The 25,615-nt window shown below is 41.7% G+C and overlaps 1 protein-coding gene across 1 annotated transcript in view; it reads left to right on the top strand.

The window, feature by feature from the left end:
* Nucleotides 1–821: 821 nt before the first annotated feature.
* The window catches only part of TMEM30A (transmembrane protein 30A), a 45,147-nt gene continuing 20,353 nt past the window's right edge, over nt 822–25,615 (top strand). The window contains exons 1-2 of the mRNA XM_082633353.1: nt 822–1,171; nt 25,147–25,254. Of these exons, the coding sequence (XP_082489479.1) occupies nt 935–1,171; nt 25,147–25,254 (345 nt within the window). The 5' untranslated portion in view covers nt 822–934. The remainder of the gene's footprint in view (nt 1,172–25,146; nt 25,255–25,615) is intronic.

The raw sequence follows: 25,615 nt of genomic DNA, 5'->3' as shown, positions 1-25,615 counted from the left end.
CAGCATGGAGGTTTCTCAAAAAGTTAAAAATAGATATACGATATGACCCAGCAATTCCACTCCTGAGTATATATTTCCCCCAAATGAAAACACTAATTTGAAAAGATACATGCACCCCTGATGTGCAGAGCAGCGTTATTTACAATTATGTACCAAGTTGTAGACACAACCTAAGTATCCATCAACACATGAATGGATAAAGAACAGGTGGTATATATAAAATGGAATACTACTCAGCCATAAAAAAGAATGGAATTTTACCATTTACAACACCATGGATGGACTTGGAGGGTATGTTGCTAATTAAAATAAGTCAGACAGAGAAAGACAATACTGCGTAATATTGCTTATATGTGGAACTTAAACGATAAAACAAACTAGTTAATATAACAAAAAGAAGCAGACTCAGATAGCATAGAAAACAAACTAGTTTGTTATCAGTGGGGAGAGGGAAAGGGGGGAAGGGCCGGCAGCTGCGTGAGAACCGAAGCTTCCGCGAGCGGAGCGAAGACGCGCCTGTGGCGCAATGGCCGAGGCCTCTTCGCCCCACTCAGCCGGGGCCTCGCAGGGGCCAACGCAGCTTCACGCTCTAGGGACAGACGCCCTCACTTTGTCGTCACAGGGCCGATGATCAGGGGGCGTCCGCCTTCTCCCTCCCCCTTCTACCGTCCTCCCTTTTCCCCTCCCCTCGTCCCTCAGGATTCTCCCTCCTTCCTCTCTCCCTCCCTCTGGCGTCCCCAGCCGAGTCCCGCTTCCGGTCGGCGGCAGTCTGCGGAAGGATGTCCCGCCTCTTCCGCCTTTACAGCCGAGGTGGCGGCTGCGGCGGCAGCGGCGGCGGCAGCGGCGCCTGCGCCTGCGCGTCTTCTGTCAGGGTCAGAAGGCGGGTCAGCTGGGCGGTCCACCTGCGCGTCGCGGAGCCGCGCCCTGGGGGTCGATGGCGATGAACTATAACGCGAAGGATGAAGTGGATGGTGGGCCCCCGTGTGCTCCCGGGGGCACCGCTAAGAACCGGAGACCGGATAACACGGCCTTCAAACAGCAACGGCTGCCGGCTTGGCAGCCCATTCTTACCGCCGGCACGGTTCTCCCCACCTTCTTCATCATCGGCCTCATCTTCATCCCCATTGGCATCGGCATCTTCGTCACCTCCAACAACATCCGCGAGATCGAGGTGAGCGGACGGGAGGCAGCGGCGGTGGGAGTTGGCGCCGCCGGGAAGCGGGGTCCCCTCGCCGGCCCCACTCCTTCCTCGGGTCCCGGGGCTTGACAGGCGGGCCCCGCCCTCCCCCACCTTCTTTCTTCCTCAGTTTCCTCTTTCTCTTCCTACGGGTTTTCTGAATTTGCAGTTTTGCCCGCGCTTCCTCTCGCTGTTTACCGGGTTAGAGAGGGAATGAATGTTTAATGCAGAGTGTGGGTCGGGGGAAGAGCGCCCCTTTCCTGGGCGGTGTGTGTGGTTTTAACCTCCAACGGCGGTGGAAAAAAGAAGCAAAGAAAAAGAGAAGTGGAAAGAAGTTATGTGGAGATAAAACGCCAGGAGAGTTGACACGTCCAGAGTGTCGTTACCTGTGTGGGGATTATCCCGGGACACGGAGATTAACACCTTGGCCATTGTTGGGGAAAAGACCCAGAGTCATAGAGGCATTGATGATTTTTATGTCAAGAAGCTGTCATGTTACCAGATCACATATTAGGACGTGTGACCGAGGTGTGTACAGTACCTTCTGAGTTAATAGATGCTTTTAGTTATAGGGCATGAGGTAAAAGGTAACCTGAAACTTCAATTCCGGTTTTGCCTTTAGGCTACATTGATTAATAACCATGCCCTACATTCGCCCTAGTTTTTCTTCCCCCCAAACTTAAAAAAAAAAAAAAGTCAACGACCGTAACACAGAGAATAATTTGTGAATTGTCTGCTGAACATTTTACTTTTATAAGACGTGTTAGAGAAACTTGGGGAAGCATCTTGACTTTTGTCAGAGAAACAATCATAGTATCTTCATCCATCTGCAGTGGTGAACATAGGTTGATACAGGATGTAAATATTTTGTGTAGATGTCCGGTATTAAACATCTGCTCATCCACTTTTCTTGAATATCTGAGAAATATTTTTATCTGTTCGAAAGGGAAGGGGCTGGTACAAAGTTCTCTTGATTGCTTCTGTTCTATCAGATTGTGTCATTTTTTTCCCCTCTAATTTTATTAAATACTTAAAAATTATGCATGCTTTTTTTTTTTTTGCGTTACGCGGGCCTCTCACTGTTGTGGCCTCTCCCGTTGCGGAGCACAGGCGCCGGATGCGCAGGCTCAGAGGCCATGGCTCACGGGCCTAGCCGCTCCGCAGCATGTGGGATTCTCCCGGACCGGGGCAAGAACCCGTGTCCCCTGCATCGGCAGGCGGACTCTCAACCACTGCGCCACCAGGGAAGCCCTGCATGCTTTTTAATAGTGCTTTCAAAGCAATTTTATTTCAACTACAGGAATAGGCATACTTTCCAGTTTAATTCACAGTGTTACCTGTAAAAGCAAAATCGTTATATTTTTTAATTGTACAGTGCTCCTTTCTGTGTTATAATAGTAATAAGAATTGTACAATATCTATAGCCTAGTTTTTAAATCTTTTTCTAAAAACTCATTTTCAGTTTAATAACTAAAGAAAGTAACACAGTATTTTTTTTTCAGCATAAAGTTTGGTTTTATCATTTTTATCTCCTAGTAGGTCTTCAAATGTAGTACTTCTTGTCTCCCAACTCTACGAGGACCACACGTATCAGGATGTGAGCAAAGTGGTGTAATACAAGGACCATGGGCTCTAGGCAGGAGTCAGGCAGAGCTGGGTTTAAATTCCAGCTCAACCACTAACTAGCTCAGCTTATTGGAAAACATAATCTCCCTGAGCCTCAGTTTCCTCACCTGTAAAATCGGTAAATAATGCCTATCTTGTGAAATGTGAGAATTAGAAACAATATAGATAATATTCCTGCCACTAAGTTTGTACAATAGTTATTATTATTGTGCTGACCCCGAATCAGGAGATGAGAAATGGAGTCAGAGGGGTTGGTATTTGCTAGTAAGCTAGAAGAGTATTGTAAAATTGAGACAGAAACCAAACCCAGATGTCTTGATTTTCAGTCCTAAGCTTTCACACTACACTAGGACCCTTACTGCAATGTTAGTAATTAAGTAGAAGAAAATTTAACATTAGAAATTTCATCATCTTATTTAAACTTCTTAGGGTTTTTTTTTTTTTAAGATTTTTCTGATGTGGACCATTTTTAAAGTCTCCATTGAGTTTGTTACTATATTGCTTCTGTTTTCTGTTTTGGTTTTTTGGCCACAAGGCATGTGGGATCTTAACTCTCCCACCAGGTATTGAACCCGCACCCCCTGCATAAGAAGGTAAAGTCTTAACCACTGGACTGTCAGGGAAGCCCTTGAAACTTCTTAGGATATTAAGATGAAAGTAGCAATAGTTTGGAATTTTATATGATGAGTATTTACTAAATTATCAGAACTCACCTTCTATAGATATTTACTATACTATGAAGATAAATGTTTACTTTCTTTAACACTTTCGGATTCTGAAATAAAATACAGTTCTTCACACCAAGTAGTTGGTGAAATGGAAATTTCTTAAAAAAATTTTTTTTAAATTAATTTTTATTGGAGTATAGTTGCTTTACAATGTTGTATTAGTTTCTGCTGTACAGCAAAGTGAATCAGCTATATGTATACATATATCCCCTCTTTTTTGGATTTCCTTCCCATTTAGGTCACCACAGAGCACTGAGTAGGAAATTTCTTAAATAGTTCTCATGTATAGAATTCTGATTTCAAGTTGCCTGAAGAGTCTTCTGCAGCTTGATCTAGTTAGAAGGGCACTAAAGTTAAGAGTCAAGGCATTAGAGTTGAAGTCCCAACTTTACTCCCTAGTTTGTGATCTCAGGCATATTTTTGAGTCTCGATTTTCATTTTACTTGAAGAGCCAAAAGATTCAGACTAGGTGGTCTCTAAGAGGCTGTTCAACTCTAATATTCTGTGACTTCTTTAATGTGATTTAAAGAAAAATGCTGCATATTCAAATTGTATCACCTTTGGAACCAGAGGAAATGAAAATTAGGAATGATTAGGAATTTTGTACCATACAGTTATGCAAATAGAATACATTTTTAAAAATTTGTTGATTATGTGGAGAATTCGTTCAGAATTGGGTCTGGAGTTATTAGAAAAACCTAGGGAGCTTTCCCAAAACACACATGCGTGTTTCCGACTGCTGTCCACCCTTTGTCAGCCACTAGTTTAGTAATAAAATATGTTGAGGGTTATTAAAAGTAAATGTGTAATGAGAAGTTCTTGGCAACGTTCACTTCCATACTATAAGTTGCTCACAGCTCTTTAGCCTATTGCCTCATTATTGAAAATTTTAAGAACTTGTATTGCTGTATTATCAATACATCAAATTACTAGGCCAAAGGAGACTTGTCCAATCAGAATGCTTTTTTAAAAAAATTAATTTATTTATTTGTTTTTATTTTTGGCTGTGTTGGGTCTTTGTTCTGTGTGCGGGCTTTCTCTAGTTGCAGCGAGTGGTGCGCGGGCTTCTCATTGTCGTGGCTTCTCTTGTTGCAGAGCACAGGCTCTAGAGCGCAGGCTCAGTAGTTGTGGCGCACGGGCTTAGTTACTCCGCGGCATGTGGGAATCTTCCCGGGCCAGGGATCAAACCCACGTCCCCTGCAGTGGCAGGCAGATTCCCACCCACTGCGCCACCAGGGAAGCCCCCAGAATGCTTTTGTAATATAGCTTAAAGTGCTAAGATCAGAAGTCCAGACTTTTTAGGTATAAAAATCAGAGGGTCTTCATCCTTTTCCCAGAAATTTTATACTAAAAAATTACTACTCTTGTAAAACATGTTGGACTCTCCTAAAAAGGGAGTAAAAAAGGTATTTAAAATTTTTAATGCTTATATTTGGAAGGATATCTCCTCCCCCCATTAGGTGTATATATCTTGTTTAGTTGGTTTTTAGATTTTCCATAATCTAATAAAGTTATTAGAAAACTAAAGTTAATTTTATCATTCATAAGAAAATATTTTAAATATTTAATATCTCGTTAAGACTAAGACTTAATATCTTCATTTATTAGCAGCAAGGAATGAATATTTTCTGTAATTTGGCAATTGCAGGAGTCAGGCACATCTTTCTACCATAAAGGTAGTGTTTTTCTAGTTGAGGGCCCTTGTTGGTGAGGCAGAGATATTAATTGAATGGGGCTAACTTGAAACAGGTAGGAGGTATTCTTAATTTTTGCAATTTCACAAATTTATCAGTGTGAAGTTATATAGTTGTAAATTTTTTTTTTAATTAATTAACTTATTTTTGGCTGCGTTGGGTCTTCGTTGCTGCGTGCGGGCTTTCTCTAGTTGCAGCGAGCAGGGGCTACTCTGTTGCGGCATGCGGGCTGCTCCTTGCGGGGGCTTCCCTTGTTGCGGAGCACGGGCTCTAGGCACGCGGGCTCAGTAGTTGTGGCACGTGGGCTCAGTAGTTGTGGCTCGCGGGCTCTAGAGTGTAGGCTCAGTAGTTGTAGCGCATGGGCTTAGTTGCTCTGCGGCATGTGGGATCTTCCCGGACCAGGCCTCGAACCTGTGTCCCCTGCATTGGCAGGTGGATTCTTAACCACTGTGCCACCTATATAGGAAGTCCTATAGAGCTGTAAATTAATGGTTAGGATCAGGTGAGGACGTTATTCTGGGTGATAGTCAGTATAAACTTAAAACTAAACATTTACTTCAAATTAATATTGCCAAAGTGTTCAACATACATTTTCGTCAAATTTTAGTGGATTAGGCACTAAAAATTAGACAAGTGTAAAGATTTTAATAGTCAAATGGATTGCAGTTGCTTAGAAGTTGACTTAGAAGTTGACTCTTGGAAATTAAGAGGTTTGTGGCGTTAGTGTTATTATTTGCTTCTCATGTAACTTTAGTACTTAGGGCAAGGCACGACCAAGTAAATATGGCTAGCCAGACCATTTTCGTGAAGCCAGGAACTGAGAATGGTTTTACAGATGAACATTTGCAACTGAGTCTGATGACAGGGAACACTAACTTTGAACTCCGATAATGCGAAATGTTACCCCCCCAAAAGAATTTTATTCTTACCAGTAGATCTGTGTTACCAGAAAATTGTACACAATTGTTATTATATGTTGAATTTCATCAATAAAAGTTTGTGCAAATTTGTTTTCTCTCTGTTATGTAAGAACCTACAAATATCCTCTTGGTTTGCAAAGCCTAAAATATTTACTTTCTGCCTCCTTACAGAAAAGACTTTCCTACCCTTGACTTAGAGTTTTTCGGGCCTCTCACTGCTGTGGCCTCTCCCGTTGCGGAGCACAGGCTCCGGACGCGCAGGCTCAGCAGCCCAGCTGCTTCGTGGCATGTGGGATCTTCCCGGACCGGGCACGAACCCGTGTCCCCTGCATCGGCAGGCGGACTCTCAACCACTGAGCCACCAGGGAAGCCCTGACTTAGAGTTTTAAAGAAACATACTGGTAAATTTAGCGTTGTTACAAAAATAGCAGTGTTTAACTTATACATTCTGATCCTCAATAATCTTTTCAAGGTAAGTGTAGTGATTACTGATAATTGCTTGTGTTCTGCCTTCTTTGTACAAATAGATGTAGAATATCTTAGCTGAATTTACCATTAACCTTGGCACAGGTAATATCATTCTTCATTTCTTTGTCACAGTCAGATAAAGTTGAAGGAACTAAAGAAAATTGTTTTTGAGATTTTTACCTTAATTACCTTTTGTCTTCATTAGAGCCTCTAGAAAGGACAAATAATTCTTTTTTATTTTTATCTTTTATTTTTTAATTTTTATCTTTTAAAGATAAATTCCTTAGTGTGGAATCAGTTCAAAGGGGTACTTAAGAATGCCGTTTTAAATTTAATCTAATTAATACTTAAAATGATTTACCTTATTACTCAGCATTTTGTTGAGTGACCTGTTTAGGTATTATATTGATTTCCTTTAAGACAGATTTACATTCAAAAATGGAAGTTCTCCAGTTCTTATGCAGGGTAAACATGGCATGTCCTTCAGATTCCTCCTTTCCCACCGCATTAAATTCAGTCAGTTTCTTAAGAATGGGATTTATTTTTAGAATTACTAAGAAGAATTGCCAGTTCGATTTAGGAGAGCAATCACAATGGTAGCAGAGCAAAGTTGAGAAATATGATAACTCTTAAACTAATCCAGTCGTCTCCATCTGTTGTTCTGTTTTGCCTCTGGCTCTTTGTGTTTTGAATTTAAGCTATTGGCAGGTCTCCAGTTTATCATTGTATTCTGCACTGTGCCTTGTATGCTTTTGACATTTAACAGGCATTAATTTTTAAAAATAAGGGAACTGTAGTTCCTCTCCCACCTGGTAGCCTCTTTCTTTCTAGGATAAGTTATGAACTATTATCTTTAGTATAAGCTTTTTTTTTTTTTTTTAATTTATTTATTATTTACTTTTGGCTGCACTGGGTCTTCTTCGCTGCGCACGGCCTTCCCCAGTTGCGTCAAGCGGGGGCTACTCTTGGTTGTGCAGCTCAGGCTCTAGGCGCACGGGCTCCAGAGTGCAGGCCCAGCAATCGTGGCGCACGGGCTTAGCCGCTCCGCGGCACGTGGGATCCTCCCGGACCAGGGCTCGAACCCGTGTCCCCTACTTTGGCAGGCGGATTCTCAACCACTGCGCCACCAGGGAAGCCCTAGTATAAGCTTTTTTTCCCTACCTTTATTAAGGTTACAATTGACAAAAATTGTATTTACTTACAGTGTTCATTGTGATGGCTTTGATATATGTATATACTGTAAAATAATCACCATAATAAAGCTAATTAACATGTCCATCACTTCCCATAGTTACTCTCTTATTAAAAAGACAAGCGATAACAAGTGTTGGTGAGGGTGTAGAAAACAGGGGACTCTTGTGCGATGTAAATTCGTACAGCCATTATGGACAAGAGTATGGAGGTTGCTCAAAAAATTAAAGTATAGAACTGCCATAAGATCTAGCACGTCCACTAGGTATATATTTAAAGGAAATCAAATCAGTATCTTGAAGAGATATCTGCACTCCCACGTCCACAAACTTTGTTTTTATACCCAAGTGGATTTTATTACAATCTGGACATTAGGCCAGGCTGCCCTTGAATTTTAGCTCATGAAGGATATAGTGGTCTTTTGATGGTAAAAACTCACAGACTGAGTTAAATTTATCAAGAGTTTTAATCAACATTGAGCATTTTCTGTATGTAAAGTGCTGCTCTGTCCATAGTGGGCGACAGAAAAAAGTTTGTGGACAGGGCCTCGTTTTTTTTTCCTTCCCCCTCAAACAGAGAACCCTTCTTAAGGTACCTGAACCTGGAATCTTTTGGGGGGAGATGAAACATACATATTAAAGGAAAACCAAGCATTGCTAGATGAGCGGCACAGACAGAAAGAATATGCCTTAGTGGTCCAAAAGAAGACAATATTACATCTGTCTCTAATAACTATGGAAGACTTTGTGGTGGAAGTGGGCTTTGAGCTGGAACTTGAAGGATAAACAGCACTTCTAAAGAGGAGGTTGGATGCATTCCAAGAAAGGAGATTTATATGAACAAAACTGTAGTGGCAGGAAATCAAAAGGTGTCTAGAGAAAGTGGAGTAAGGGTAAATAAGCTGGTGCCATGTTGTGGATAGACTGGGTATTTGATAATGATGAAACTGTCTAACTTAGACTGGGACCTGAACCCACGCGTCGGAACTCGGACGCAGCCAAAACCCATGGGGTCTTTTAACTGAGGTCACACACCCGGTCTCAGGACTTGGGAGCGGGCTTGGGGGAAGCACACCCCACAGACAGAGTGTGGGCCATCTCAGAAGGCGAGAGCAGCACCAGGGTATGGGGTGGTCAGTTTTTATAGGGGTGGGTAATTTATTTCATAGGCTAATGAGTCAGAGGAATATTCCAGCTATTTTGGGGAGGGAGTGGGAATTTCTAGGAATTGGGCCACTGCCCACTTTTGGACTTTTATGGTCGGCCTTGGAACTGTCCTGGCGCCTGTGGGTGTGTCATTTAGCTTGCTGATGTGTAACAGTGAGTGTATACTGAGGCTCAAGGTCTAGTGGAAGTCGACTTGTCCGCCATCTTGGATCTGTTTGGTTCTAAATAAGTTTATGTTGTGTCCTTGGGCTGTGTCATTCTTTTAAAGGTTGTGCCCTACCCCCTTCCCTCCTGTTTCAATGAGATGATGGTGTCCACTGTAGAACGCCTGCAGTGAAGAGCAGTTAGATCTAGGATGTGTTATGAAAGTAGAGCTAATAGAATTTTCTCATGTAGTGGATGTGTCGGGTGTGAGAGAAATTGTAGAATCAAAGATAACTAAGATATTTTGGCCTGCATTGGAAGGATGGAATTGTAATTTTGTAACCAAGCAAGGGCTTGTGTGCCTGGTTGCAGAAAGACAAACTCTGACAGCAAGCATTTGCAGCAAAGTGTAGGGGTTTATTTGCAGGGCGCCACGCAAGGGCATGGGAGACAAGCCTCAGATCCACTCCAACTCGGTCTCTGAGTTAGGGATGTTTTAAAGGGGCAGAATGGTTTTGGGAATCAGGATATCTTTGGTTTACAGTTCTCTGGCCAGGTGGTCCATGGCTCGGGGGTCTGTAGGCTCATCTTGCCCTGGAGACACAGCCTGAGTTTGTGTGTTAATGATGGTATCTACAACAAAAATTTTAGTACATGAAGGATGTTATCGACAACAGCAATCTTAGTCATCTGACTCTGGATGGTTAGTGTTCAGTTGGCACAGAATTGAGGTCAGAGGGGACAACAAAGGGAATAAAGCTTTGGAGAGAGAGATTAATCATAAACTCAGTAAGGGAACACGGTTTTAGGGAAACTCGGCTTCAATTTATCAAGATGGGGAAGACTGTAGAAAAAGTTTTCGAGTGATAGTAGGGGGTTGGGGTGTGAGAATCTGAGTAAAGAGTTCTGTTTTTAACTTGTTACAATGAGATGCCTTTTAAACATCCAAGTCGGAAATAATGAGTAGACAATTGAATATATGAGGCTAGAGTTTAGGGGGAAGGTTGAGACTGGGTTTAAGCATTGGGGATTCATCAGCGTAGATGATATACAAAGACATAAGATGGAATGAAGTCAAAAGAGTGATTATAGGTCAAAACAAGTGAGAACATCCAAAGAAAGCCCCGAGTCACTCCAGTGTTTATAGAAGTTCGGGAGATGAGGAGGAGCTAGCGCAGGAGACTGGAAAGGAGCAGCCAGCGAGGCAGGTGGAACCCAAGGGCAGTGTGTCGTTCTGGAAGCCCATGTCAGGGTAGAGTGTGTGAGCAACCATGCCCAGCGCTGATAGTCCACGTAAGCGGAGGACTGAGGGCTGGCTTTTGAGTTTACTGCATGAAAGGAGCAGTCCTGCCGTGAACGGTGTCACTGTCCACATGGGTTTCCAAGCCAGAAACTCTGGAAGTCTACCTACACTTATCATCCCCTCTAGGCGTTAAGTTCTCTAGGTTTTACTTTCTCTATATTTTTAAAATCTTTTTTCCCATTACCACTGCCTTTTTCTTAGTTTATATTCTTAACATTTCTCATCTGGATTATTGCAGTAGCATTCTTTTTTTTTCTTTTTTCGTTCTAGTCTGGCATTTTCTTTAGTCTTTCTGCATGTTACTGCCAGAGTGATCTTTTAAACAGCCTAATCTGAATCTTTCGTTCTCTTGCTTAAAATTTCTTGTATGTCTCCCTGTAGCATTCAGGATAATGTTCAAAACCCTTAATGTGGAATGTAACTTTCTTCATGATAGGCTACTTTCTGTTTCTCTGGCCTCATCTCCTACCACTCCCCTGCCCTTTGCTCTAACCATAGCAAACTGCTGTAGTTTATGGGATGTGGCATGCTGCTAGATCTACCTGAAATGTCCTTCCTTTTCTTGTCCTACCATGGTTTTCAAATTTCGTTCCTGTCAACACTATGGAAAGTCTTCCCTGATTTCTCCCCTTTCCATTTTCAAGGAAAATGATATATATAATACTGCAAGATCAAACATGTATAACTATGATATCCATCCATATCTGAAGGCAAACAGATTTGCTTATTGAACAGTAATTCAGAACAGTAAAAAATTAGCAGACAAGTTTTTTGGCAAATGCTGCAAGCAGAAGAGGGATGATGATTTTAAAAATGGCAGAATTTTTTGATGCTTATTTTAGAAGGAGGTACTGTTGTATACTTATTAGTTCTGAAAAGCTGGAAACCATAGACCAACCTCCAATTACATGGATTTGTAGTTTAATTTCTAAATTAATTAAAATGTAAGAATGATTATGTGACATTTAATAACGTTGTGCATCACTATGCTGAGTAAGTTGGCTATTGTTCTAAGCTGTCAGGTCTCACATTATATACAATTATATTTAACTTTGAAAAAGTTTTTAGAAATTAATTTTTTTTCCTTGATTTTTAAAACGATAGAATGTACTTTTTCTTTTCCCTTTTAAAAAACTGGGATGAAGTCTCAAAGCTTGATTTGTACTGGAAGAAGTGAGTCAAATTCAAGGAAGAATTGACCAACTTGGGTGCTAATTCCCAAGGGGATGCCAAGATTTTGGGCTTGGATGCTTGGGACAATGGTGGTACCATTTATAGGCATCAAAAGACCACAGTTGGGTGTGAGATTATGGGGTTCAGTGGATCATCACTGTTGATTTTTTTTAAGTAAAGTTTTTAGTGAAGCGTAATGCACCCCCCTCGCCCCCTGCCCCAAATAACAAATCACATGTGTCTGACTTAGTTTTGGAAAGATCACTGTGGATTTGAAATAGAGAGAGATGGTAAGAGTTTCAAGTGGGAAGGAAGAAATTTAACCAAATGAATACATCTAGGGATATGAAAATGGGACTGGGGGGGGTGAAAATGAGACCAGTGATGGTTTAGAGAGTAGAGTATAATGTATGAAATATGGTACGAGGTTAGCATGAGGTTATCGTCAGAGAGTAGCACTGGAGACAGAGATAACAGCCACTCGTGTTGGAACATCAGTTACCTGACTATACAAAAACAGCGTTTTATGGAGAAGACCATGCATTTCCTTACAATAAAAGCCCTGCTTTACTCATATTAACTGCGCATCTGTTCCTTTGATCTGCCCTAGTACATAGATCGGAGCATAATTAGCAAAGCCCTTTTCATCAGTTCTGTCCTAGGCAGTTTCTATAACTTGATACTTTTGTAAGAGTTTTAAGGGGTAAACTACAACTTCAGGTTGGAATTTACTTCTTCATTTGTAGAAATGCATTAAATGCCAGATACAAAAACTTGGTGTATGTAAATTTATATTATAAACTTCTATTTCAGATTCAAAAAGTTAAGATGGTGCTAGAATGACATCTACCTATCATAACAAAGTTGTTTTTGATCTGTATTTTAGGTGAAAACTCTGAAGATTTGGTAGTACTGTTTAAAACATCAGCATATTCATGAACGGTGCCAATTTTATTTTTAAAATATAATGTCTTTTAAATTGACTTCCATATTTCTAAATTATCGTGTGGCACCTGTTGTTCAGGATTAACGAGAGAAAGCAGCTCAGTCTATGGAAAGAGCAGCAGCTTCGGAGCGAGACAGATACGATTATATCACTGTCGTGGGTTGAACTGTGTCCCAGCGAAGGATGTGCTGAAATCTTAACTCCTAGCACTTGTGGATGTGACTCTATTTGGAAATCGAGGCATTGCAAATGTAATCAAGATGAGGTTCTTCGGGTGGGCTCCTATCCAGTGTGACTGGTGTCCCTGTAAGAAGAGACAGGCACAGAGGGAAGACGATGTGAAGACGGGGACATGGGGAGGACTGTGTAACAGCAGAGACGGAGGTGGTGTGATGCAGCTGCAAACCAAGGAATGCCTGCCGCTGCCAGAAGCTAGCAGGAGGCAAGGACGGTTTCTCCCCAGAGTCTCAGAGGGAGAATAGCCCTGCTGACACCTTGAATTCAGACTTCTAGCCTCCAGAACTGTGAGCGAGGAAATTTCTCTTGTTCTAAGACACCCAGTTTGTGGTATTTTCTTTCACCAGCCCTAGGAAACTACTAATAGTCACATACTAGCTGATTGGCTTTGGGCAGTCATTTAACCCCTGAATCTCAATCTCTCTGTAAAACATTAAAATAGTTCTGGTATGGAGTAGACAGTTGGGAAATAATAGCTAGTTTTCCTATTGCTATTCTTTCTTCAAAGATAGTTTACCTTTGTATATCACCTAATTCATTCATTTATCATTTCCACCTGTGAGCATGAGACTTACTGATTGAATTCGAAGTAAACATCTTTTCTGTGGCTCCCACTCAGATTCTTTAACCTACAGAAACATGCAGCAGATTTCATGTGACCCATAGAATTTTATTAGGATATAAAGGATTGAGCATGTTCTATAGCTATCAGTTTAGAACTAAGCTTTTGATTTTTTAAAAGCTGATCTTCAAAAATAAAAGAGTGACTGAATTTAAAAAAAGTTCAACTCTTAACTTTTAACAGGCTCTAAATAATTTAAGTATGTGTCAACTGAAGAAAAACCCATAACCTAAAAGCTGGGAGTTAAGTTTTGTTTGGGGATCTTACTGAGGACTACAGTCCAGGACACAGCCTCTCAGCTCTGAGAAACTGCTCCGAAGAGGTAAGGGAGGAGTCAGGATGTGCAGGAGTCTTTCCTGGACTAATCACAAAGAACAGGCATCCAAAGTTAATGATTTTAGTGCTTTTCTGCGTATGGGAAGATGCAAGAGTCTGGGCTCACTGAAATTATACCTTACATGTGTATCGTAACTATCTCGGGCCAGTATCTAAAACACAGAATGCTTCCTGTTTTTTTTCCATCCTGAATCTTCTCTCAGGGTGCACCGTTGGTGGGCAGCTGTGATGGCTAATGGCTTGACCCTTGTAGAGCTGGGATGGGGGCCACATTTCCTGTCTAATGTGTATGTTTATTTCTTTCCTCCACCCCCTTTATCTGATGAGCTTTTTTTTTTTTTTTAATTTATTTAATTATTTTTGGCTGTGTTGGGTCTTCGTTTCTGCGCGAGGGCTTTCTCCAGTTGCGGCAACCGGGGGCCACACTTCATCGCGGTGCGCAGGCCCCTCACTGTCGCGGCCTCTCTTGTTGCGGAGCAAAGGCTCCAGACATGCAGGCTCAGTAGCTGTGGCTCACGGTCCCAGTTGCTCCGCGGCCTGTGGGATCTTCCCAGACCAGGGCTCGAACCCGTGTCCCCTGCATTGGCGGGCAGATTCTCAACTACTGCGCCACCAGGGAAGCCCTGATGAGCATTTTTTTTGGCGGTTTGCGGGCCTCTCACTACTGTGGCCCCTCCCGTTGCGGAGCACAGGCTCCGGAAGCGCAGGCTCAGCGGCCATGGCTCACGGGCCCAGCCACTCAGCGGCACGTGGGATCTTCCTGGACCAGGGCTTGAACCTGTGTCCCCTGCATCGGCAGGCGGACACTCAACCAGTGTGCCACCAGGGAAGCCCTGATGAGCATTTTTGAAGGGAATTTTTCTTATAGATGTATTACCAATTTAATAAAAAAGAAGCATTTTAAATACTTTTTAAAACGTTCGGTACTCCACAACATCCTGCTGCCTTTTTGTGCCTCTTTTACTTTTCCTCTCACTCTCTCAGTCAATCAATGCCCACCTTCTTTCCTACTCGGGCCTGGGTTATACAAATTACCTTGTCTACAGACATAGTAATCTCTGTGGAAGATTCAGTGCTGTCCCTCACGTTTGAGCTTTGAGTAGGAAGCAGTGTAACTTGCATTACTTCCTCTGAGGCAAGAGCGTGGACCATGGCTCAGCCTCTACAGCCTTTTCTTTTTGCCGAAGATCTCCGAGTAACAAAGCAGGGAAGTTGGCTGCTGTCGTGTGGCGTCAGCGTGACTTACAAAACTAAAGAATCTGCTCTAGGCCCCTAGGGCAAGGTTACCGTCTTGACCTTCCTGTCCCCTCGCTCCTCTGCCTTGCCTGATGGTAACTGCACGAGCTTCCTGGTGGCTGCTGAGGTTACTGCACCTCGTGTGGGCAGCAGTGTTGGTGGAGGGTGCTATCTCCAGAAGCTTCTGATACGGTCGTTTCTCAGAATTCTACAGCAGTACTGGGATGGCCTTTTCCACAGCTCTGTCCCCAATTTGTCACCTGGACTGCAAAGCCACACTGCTCCAGCTTATAGTGGCTCGTCACAAAAGCTACCCCTTTAGCTTCGACTCTGCAATCCAATTCCACTTTCCCGGTTTCTGAGACCTAGATTTTCCTTATTACTGGTTGCCAACTGTTTTATAAATGGACCCTGTAGAAAACTTAGGTACCTTAACTGGAGAACACCTGATTGATGACCAGATCTTTAACTCAGAACTTTGTCCTAAACTCCTGTATCCTGGGTTTGTTCCTGCGCTGAGCCCTCGGTTAGAGATCGTCCCTCTTGGTACTATCTCCCTGTAGATGACATCCACTTGTCAGCCCTCGTGGAGGAATTTGCTAGATACTGGATTAGGTATGTGTTTCCATGGTACCTGTACTTCTTTTACCAAAACACCCATTCCATCCTAGTGACCGTGTTCTGTATTAGACAGTGAGCGCCACGTGGTTAGGTATTGGCTTGAGTCCCTCTTGCCTGGAACACACAGACATTCAAGTAAATATTAAGTTAATAAGTGATTCTTTCCTTGACAGGGTGTTCAGGAAGAAATCAAAGTCTTGTTACCGTAGACTTTTTAAAAAATCTGTTGTTATATCAATACAAGTGTTTGATTATGTTAGCCTCCCTGTCTCCATTTCCTTATTTCCTTTTATTAATTTTAATTAAAATTTTTTTGGCTGCGTTGGGTCTTCGTTGCTGCATGCAAGCTTTCTCTAGTTGCGGTGAGCAGGGGCTGCTTGCTCTCCGTTGAGGTGCACGGGCTTCTCACTGCGGTGGCTTCTCTTGTTGCGGAGCATGGGTTCTAGGCGCACGGGCTTCAGTAGTTGTGGCTCATGGGTTCAGTTGCTTCATGGCATGTGGAATCTTCCTGGATCAGGGATCGAACCCGTGTCTCCCGCATCGGCAGGTGGATTTTAACCACTGCGTCACCAGGGTAGTCCCATTTCCTTATTTCCTGCAGGACATTTTTAACACTCGGGATTATTTAGCTTTCAGAGGCTTTGTTGTCGGCAATATTAACCCACTCTGGGTAGCTTACAGGGGAAAGGGATTTATTGTAGGAGACTGGGTAGCTCTCACACAAAATAGATGGGAGGTCTAGAGGACCAGGTTTGGAGACAGGAGGGAAGGAAGGGAAGTTTGGAAGCAGAAACAGTGGCTCAGATGCCACAGCTGCTGTTGAGTTCCCTGCTAGACTTCTGCTGCCGCTGCTGAGCTCATCACACCCACTCCTCTCCCATTTATATGGAGATTCAGTTCTCTAGTCTCAATCGGGATTGATGTATGTATGCTTTTGTCCTGGCTCCTGGGGTTAGGGAGAGGAAGGACTCGTTTATTCTCTTGGCTCCTGAAGTGGAAGTGGGAGCCCTGCCTGCCTCTGAAACTCTCCACCAGGAGAATTCTCCAGGGCTTGGAGGTGTGTTTGGGTGCTGGGCACCCAAATTAACAACAACAGTAAGTCACAGTTATCCCCCAGATTTTTCTTCATTCTTATAATCTGCAGGCTCTGAGTTTGTATATCAGAAAGGATGGTATGTTCATTGTGCAAGAGGACATAGGATGGTGGAGAGAACAGAGGTTTTGGAGAAAGGCAGAGCTGGGTTCAGATTCTTGCTGCGTGATCTTGGGAAAATTACTAAACCTCCCGAAGTGTCAGTTTCCTAGGTTAAAATGAGGAAAATAAAAATTAACTTTTCAGGACTAAGTTTTAATGAGATGGTGTGTGTTAAGTGCTTATAATGTCTGACACTTAGTATATCCATTCAATAAACAGTGGCCAGTAAAACAAAGCATGTAGTTACGGATCTAGTTTACCTTTTAGCGTTGTCTCGTTTCCTTCCAACATGAAAACTCTCTCCACAAATCCAAAGTGTTTATGCTCGTCATCCTTAAAGGTACCTGTGCTCTCTACCTCGTGCTTCTCCATATGTCGCCTTTTTCCATCCTTTTTTTCCTTTTAATGGCTCAGTTCAAATCCTCTTCTCTTCTCAGTGAGAAAGTGCTAGTCCATCTAGTACTTAACTGCCCTCTTTGCCATTCAGTTTAGCACTTAATGTTTATAGTCCTTTTCTTTGTGTCTGTGCACTATCTTTGATAGTCTTCTGGAGGGCCAAGGGGACTGACTATGGTGGTGAAGAAGCAGTTTAGTAGAAGGAACGTTGGACTTGGAGTAAAAAATCCTTGCTTCTAGCGTAGCTCCAGCTACTGCTGTTCGTGTATCCTTGGGCAAGTTTCTGAATGTTCTCTTTACGTAAAATGAGGATAATACTATAGGATTTTGGTGAGGATCAGATTGTGGAATAGAAAGGGCTGTGTAAACTGTACCGACTAAGTATAAGATATGATTACTTTTGTATCTTCATGTCATGCCTTGCACATAGTAAGGCTTAAAATGTTAATGACAGTTTTTTTACTTTCAGAATTTCCTGGAATCAAAAGACATGCAATTTTTTGTATATTTAAAAAAAGTATAATTAAAAGATTGTGATGAGAATGTTATAGCTATTCTTTGAAGTATAATTTAACATTCAGCAATAATTCGTGGTTTCAAAAAATGTTCAGGTTTAATATACTGTAGTATAATTTATTAGATTTCACATTCCGTCGTATTATTTTTGTTCAGTTAAGTAAAGAATATCTTTGCTTAATCACAACTGATGATCTGTCTTTCCTCCTTTGCCCTAGAAAATAATTTGAAAGAGAGTGGTTTAAGAGGTTTCTGTTCAAAGGCAAACAATATGGTAATAGACCCAGCTGACAACTTTTTTTTTTGATCCTTAAATTTGACTTAGAAGAGAGAGAAGATGTGCAGAAATTACTAAATTTAAAAAATCAAAAAAAATTTAATATATTTTAACATAGATTTTTAAATATAGTTGATTTTTCTAAATGTTCTCATGTTTTCTTTCATCTTGTCAAAATCATAAAAGTTGGCTTTTAAGTGCGATATTGTGCATGAATAAGCCCTGGGTGGAAAGCTGTGGCCCCACAGGTTTAGTGAAAAATTATATATGTTTTATCTCTCTTCATTTAGGAGACCTGTTTTTTTAGCTTGTTTTAATTACGTGCCTAGCTTCTCTTAGGTATTTGCAGTGAATGAAAATTTTCTCTAAACAAAGTTTCATTAGTAAGCAAGCTTTGATGGAGGACATTTCAATAGGTTATATCAGAATTTGACAAAACCAAGTTTTATTAAGCAGTTTTGTGGTTTTTGAAAAGCAATTAGATGTAATTTTTTTATTGTTTTTTAAAAAATTTTATTGGAGTATGGTTGATTAACAATGTTTTGTTAGTTTCAGGTGTACAGCAAAGTGATTCAGTTATGCATATACATATATTCATTATTTTTCAGATTCTTTACCCATATAGGTTATTACAGAATATTGAGTGGAGTTCCCTGTGCTACCCAGTAGCTCCTTGTTGGTTATCTATTTTATATATGGTAGTATGTGTATGTTAATCCCAAGCTCCTAATTTATCCCCCCCGCCCCATTTCCCCTTTGGTAACCATAAGTTTGTTTTTTATTGTTTTTTTTTTAAAATAAATTTATTTATTTATTTCTGTTTGGCTGCGTTGTGTCTTCGTAGTGGTGTGCGTGCTTCTCACTGCGGTGGCTTCTCCTGTTGCGGAGCACGGGCTCTAGGTGCGCTGGCTTCAGTAGTTGTGGCTCGTGGGCTCTAGAGCGCAGGCTCAGTAGTTGTGGCGCACGGGCTTAGTTGCTCCGCAGCATGTGGGATCTTCCCGGACCAGGGCTCGAACCCGTGGCCCCTGAGTTGACAGGCAGATTCTTAACCACTGCGCCATCAGGGAAGTCCCATAAGTTTGTTTTTGAAATCTGTGAGTCTGTTTCTGTTTCGTAAATAAGTTTATTTTTTATCATTTTTTAAATTAGATTCCACATATGAGTGATATCATATGATATTTGTCTTTCTCTGTCTGACTTACTTAGTTTGATAATCTCTAGGTCCATCCATGTTGCTGCAAATGGCATTCTTTTGTTCTTTTTTTACGGCTGAGTAATGCTCCATTGTATATATATACCACAATCTTTTCTTTTTTTAAGATTTATTTATTTATTATTTATTTATTTTTGGCTGTGTTGGGTCTTAGTTGTGGTGCGTGGGATTTTCACTGAGGCATATGGGATCTTTTGTTGAGGTGCGTGGCCTTCTCTCTAGTTGTGGCGTGTGGGTTTTCTCCTCTCTAGTTGTGGTGTGCAGTCTCCAGGGTGTGTGGGTTCTGTAGTGGTGCATGGTTTCCAGAGCGCTTGGGCTCTGTAGTTTTGTGGCACATGGGCTCTAGTTGAGGTGTGTGAGCTCAGTAGTTATGGCACGCAGGCTTAGTTGTCCCGCTGCATGTGGGATCTTAGTTCCCTGACCAGGGATCAAACCCGTGTCCCTTGCATTGTAAGGTGGATTCTTTACCACTGGACCACCAGGGAAGTCCCTATGTACCACATCTTCTTTATCCATTCCTCTGTCGATGGGCATTTAGGTTGCTTCCATGTCTTGGCTGTTGTATATAGTGCTGCAGTGAACGCTGGGGTGCATGTATTTTTTCGAATTATGGTTTTCTCTGGGTATATGCCCAGGAGTGGGATTGCTGGATAATGTGGTAGTTCTATTTTTAGTTTTTTAAAGATCCTCCATACTGTTCTCCATAGCAAGAATAGGTACAATTGTAAATTGTACCAATTTACATTGCCACCAACAATGTAGGAGGGTTCTGCAGATGTTGTAATTTGATGCTCTACTTTCTATATACATATTTTAACCTTTTTTTAAATTATGAAAAGAAATTGAATATCCATATATAAAGTTTAAATGTTCAGCTTCAGAAATAAAGATTAGTTGGCTTTTTTTTTTTACTTTATTAAAGACAATTAATTAGGGTTGCTAATGATAAAATTCTTATTTATCAAGAGAGTGATAAGACAAGTCATAGTCTGGGAGAAAAAATTGTTGAAAGGCATATCTGATAAAGGACTGTTACCAAAATGTACAAAGAACTCTTAATAGTCAATAAAAGAAAATGGAAAACCCTATTAAAAATGGGCAAAAGGCCTGAACAGATACCTCACCTGACAATATCTTAGTCAGCTTAGGTTGCTATAACAAAATGTAAACTAGGTGGCTTAAACAACGGGGACTCATTTCTCACAGTCCTTGAGGCAGGGATGTCCAAGATCACGGTGCTGATAGGTTCAGTTCTTGGTGAGGACCCTCTTTCTGGCTTGCAGATGGCCACCTTCTTGCTGTGTCCTCACCATGGCATAGAGAGAAGGAGCTCTGATTTCTTTTCCTCTTCTTATTAAGGATACTAATCCCATCATGGGGGCCCCACCCTCCTGACCTCATCTAAACCTAATTACCTTCCAAAGGCCTACCACCAAATGCTATCATACTGGGGATTAGGGCTTCAGCATAGATTTGGAGGGAGAGGAGACACAGACATTCAGTCCATACATTCTGCCCCTGTGCTCCTCAAATTCATGTCCTCCTCACATGCAAAATGCTTTCATTCCATCATCAGCCCCAAAAGTCTCAACTGGTTCCAGTATCGACTCTAAAGTCTAAACTGTCTTCTCAATATCATTTTAATCAGATATGGGTGAGACTCAAGGTATGATTCATCCTGAGGCAAAATTTCTCTCCAGCTGTGAACCTGTGGAACCAGATGTGCTCCCAAAATTCCATGGAGGGACAGACATAGTATAGACACTCAAATTTGAAAGGGGAAAAAATGAAAATAAAGGGGTGATGAGTTCCAAGCAAGTCTCCCAAACCGAGCAAGACAAATATCATCAGATCTTAAGGCTTGAGACTAATACTCTTTGGTCTGACACTCTGCCTTCAGGACCCACTGGGGTAGAAGTCCTGCCCCCCGAGGCTCCGGAGTGCTGCCCTCTGATCTGTTGAACTCCTCCCCCAGTATGAACCGAGGATGTAGCCCTGATGGTCTCGAAATCACCTTTGGGATCATTCTTCTCATCTTGGAGAATCAATAGCACGTTCTGTAGCCGAATGGCTGTATGGGCCAGTCCTGTAGGATCTAAGCAAGACCCTCAGCTTTCCTTCCTTTTGTCCCTTCTCTTTCCCCTTCCGTTCACACTGGCAGTGTTCCTGCTGGAATGGCTGATTAGGTCCGTGGTTCAAACCCACGCTAATCTCTTTATCAAATGATTGTTCAGCTACACCTTAGTATTCTCTTCAGAACAAGCTTTCTCATTTTTTATAGTATGGATAGGTTTGAGAATTTTCCAGATCATAAGTTTTCGTCCCTTTTTGCTTAACATTATTCCTTATTCCATTTGTTTCTCTCTTCTTCCATTTTACTCTAAGCAGTCAGGTGGAACCAAGACACTCTTTGAACACTGTGCTTGGAAATCTACCTAACTATCCAGTTTCATCCCTCACAAGTTCTACATTCCACAAAACACTAGAGCACACTTCAGCCAAATTCTGTGCCACTTTGCGACAAGGATCACCTTTTTTTCCATTGTCCAATAATGTTCCTCATTTCTGAGTAAGACCTCACCAGGATGGCCTTTTACCATCTATATTTCAACCAATATTCTGATCACATTTATTTATTAATTCTCTAAGGAGAAGGAAGCTTCTTTCTAACTCACCTCATTTCTCTCTGAGATGTCACCAGAATCTCCTTTAATGTTTATATTTCTAGCATGCATCTCAAATCTCCAACCTCTAACCATTTCCCAGTTCTAAAGCCACTTCTTTTTGAGTATTTGTTAAAGTAGCACCCCACTTTTCAGTACCAAAATCTGTCAATTTGGGCTGCTATAAAAAAAAATAATATAGACTAGAAGGCTTAAAAAACAGACATTTATTTCTCACAGTCTTAGAGGCTGGGAAGTCTAGATCAGGGTGCTTGCAGATTCAGTTCCTTCAGATTCTTCACCCTGAAAAGGGTGAAGACCCTTTTCCTGACTTGTATTGATAGATGGCTGCCTTCTCACTTTGTCCTCACGTAGCTGAGAGAGAGAGAGAGAGAGAGAGAGAGAGAGAGAGGAGAGAGAGCGCATGAGCGCGAGCACGCTCTGGTCTTTCTTCTTCACCTTAGGAGGATACTAGTTGTATCATGGAGGCCCTACCTTCATGACCTCATCTGTACCTAATCCAGGGACTTCCCTGGTGGCGCACTGGTTAAGAATCCACCTGCCAATACAGGGGACACAGGTTCAATCCTTGGTCCAGGAAGATCCCACATGCCGCGGAGCAACTGAGCCTGTGCGCCACAACTACTGAGCCTGCACTCTGGAGCCCTCGAGCCACAGCTACTGGGCCCACACGCTACAACTACTGAAGCCCTCATGCTCTAGAGCCTGCACACCGCAACTCTTGAGCCCATGCATCGCAACTGCTGAAGCCCGTGTGCTCTAGAACCCACATGCTGCAACTACTGAAGCCTGCATGCCTAGAACCTGTGCTCCGCAACAAGAGAAGCCACCGCAATGAGTAGCCCGCGCACCTCAACGAAGAGTAGCCCCTGCACGCCGCAACTAGAGAAAGCCCGCACTCCATGACAAAGACCTAACGCAGCCAAAAATATAAATAAAGTTTAAAAGATAAATAAATAACCCTAATCCAATGTCCCCACCTCCAAATTAATCACATTGGGAATTAGGGCTTCAACATATGAATTTTGGGGGGACATAAACCTTTAGTCCATAGTACACAGATGGCAAGTAAACAAGTGAAAGATGCTTGACATGATCATTAGGGAATTGCAAATTAAAACAACAGTGAGATGCCACTACACACCTATTAGTGAAAACCCAAAACGTCAACACCACCACATGCTGGAGAGGTTGTGGAGCAACAGGAACTCATTCATTGCCAGTGGGAATGCAAAGTGGTGCAGTCACTTTGGAAGACAGTTTGGCAGACTCTTACAAAACTAAGCATACTCTTACCATGAAATCCACCATTTCTACTCCTTGTTGTTTACCTAAATGGGCTGAAAACTTAGGTCCACAGAAAAACCTGCATGTGGATGTTTATAGCAGTTTTACTTGTACTTGCCAAAACTTGGAAACAACCAAGATATCCTTCAGCAGGTGAATGGATAAATAATCTGTGGTGGACCAAGAAAATGGAATAATCTTTAATGCTAAAAAGAAATGTGCTGTCAAGCCATGAAAAGACAGTGAGGAACCTTAAATGCATATTCCTAAGTGAAAGAGGTAAATCCGAAAAGGCTACATACTTTATGATGCCAGTTATGTGACATTCTGGAAGAGGCAGAAGATCCACGGTTGTCAGGGCTTAGCGATAAGGGAGGAATGAATAAACAGAGTACAGAGGACTTTTGAGGCAGTGCAACCATTCTGTGTGCTACTGTGGTGGTGTATATATGTCATCATACCCTTGTCAAAACCCGTGGAATGTACAACACCTAGAGTGAATCTTAAGGTAAACCACTGCCTTTGGGTGATAATGATGTGTCATTGTAGGGTCATCACTGGTAGCAAATGTATTACTCTGGTGAGGGCTACTGATAATCAAGGAGACTGTGTATGTGTAGGTCCAGGGAGTCTATGGGAACTCTGTAGCTTGCACTCAGTTTTGCTGTGAACCTCAAACCACTCTAAAAAATGAAATCTATTTAAAAAATTTGTATAATGGAAAAAGTTTTCTCATTTTAGCTATCAGGTCAGGCCTTCTGACAACAGCTGGTGTACTGCAATTCAGTTCTGACACTGACCACCTGAGTTAGTGTCAGACTCCACAAGTGTAAGGGCATAGTCCCCAACCATATGCTTCAGTACCACTCGGACACCAGCTGTGAGTCAGGGCCCCAGGCCACCCATACTTCTGGCCAACTAGCTACAAATCCGGGAGTTCCCAAGCCCCCCTCCCCCAGACTGCCCTCACTTCAGATGCCAGTTGCAAGTTCAGAGATCTCCAGGCCCCTTGCATTTCTGACCAACTGCCTATAAATATGGGAGGTTACTGTAACTTCTCTCAGGTTCCATAATTTACGGGAATGACTCAGAACTCAGGGAAGTGCTAGACTTACAATTATAGTTTTATCATAAATCATATAAACTACGACCAGCTAAATGAAGAGACACATTTGGCGAGGTCTGGGAGAGTCTTGGATATAGAGCTTCGTGCCCTCTCCCTGTAGAATCAGGGCACATTGATGGGTTAACCAACCCGGGAGCTCACCTGTGGTGGCCAGAGTTTTTATTGGAATTCCACGATGAAGGCATGATTGATTCAACATTGGCCACGTGATTGAACTAAATTTCCAGGCTTCTCCCTCCTTCCAGAGTTCGGGCTGGTCCAGAGTCCCTAATCACATCTAGTCTTTCCGGTGACCAGCCCTCACCTGAGCCATCTCCTTAGCATAAACTCCAGGGTGACTCAAGGGGCTTATCAAAAACAAATACACTCTTATCACCAGGGGAATTTTAAGGGATTTAGAGGCTCCCTGCCAGGAACCCAGGAGAAAGATAAGACAGATTCTTAATTATCCAACACCAGGTTTTAAAGAAATGGTAGCCCTTGAGAAACCTGGTAGTTTTTTGTTTGTGTGTTTGCTTTTTTAACTTGAAAATGTGCCATGGAAAGCTGAGATGATGGAAAAGTTGTTTAGACTTTATAGTTATTGAAATCTTTATACATCATGCAGTTTGAATTTTATATTTATGATTTTATGCATAAATGTATTTCTTTTGATAAAAAGGAGAGATGAGCCAGTAGGATGACATAGGACCCTTTCCAGTTTGTACACCTCACACTGTCAAAATAAACAGACGACCTTATAAAAAGTTTTTTTCTGGGCTGTTATTGCTCCATCAGACTCATTTTTCCCTCTGACAGCAAATTATTTCAGAGTGTATCCACTTTCTCCAAGGAGGTGTGCTTAGTTATATTTTTCTCTTGCAGATTGATTATACCGGAACAGATCCTTCCAGTCCCTGCAATAAATGTTTGTCTTCGAATGTGACACCTTGTATTTGTACCATTAACTTCACACTGGAACAGTCATTTGAGGTCTGTATTCCCAAGTAGTGTTTTAGAAAAGCCATGCTTTAAAAAATATTGATATGATATTAAATTTTTTTTTTTACTAGTTATTTTCTTCTTGTTGATATGTTGCTTTAATTTATTGGGAATCTATACACTTTTGAGGAAGATTGTTTTGTTTTGCTATTGGATTATGCTGCCTGATAATTAAATACATTAATTTAATAGTTTACTGTAGTTAGTAGTTTAAATTTAAAACATTCTTTTTCTGGAAAATTTTATAACTGTACAAAATTTTTTTTTTATCAAGTTTCTATCTACATCTACTTGTATTTTAAAAATTATTGCTCAAACTGTTTTGCCTACTTTTAATACTATAATTTTTACT

This window comes from Mesoplodon mirus (genome assembly GCF_964341445.2).
Source record: "Mesoplodon mirus genome assembly, chromosome: 10".
In the NCBI taxonomy this organism is placed as follows: Eukaryota; Metazoa; Chordata; class Mammalia; order Artiodactyla; family Ziphiidae; genus Mesoplodon; species Mesoplodon mirus.
Note: the sequence above shows the minus strand (reverse complement) of the source record. Positions and strands in the feature narration are given on the sequence as shown.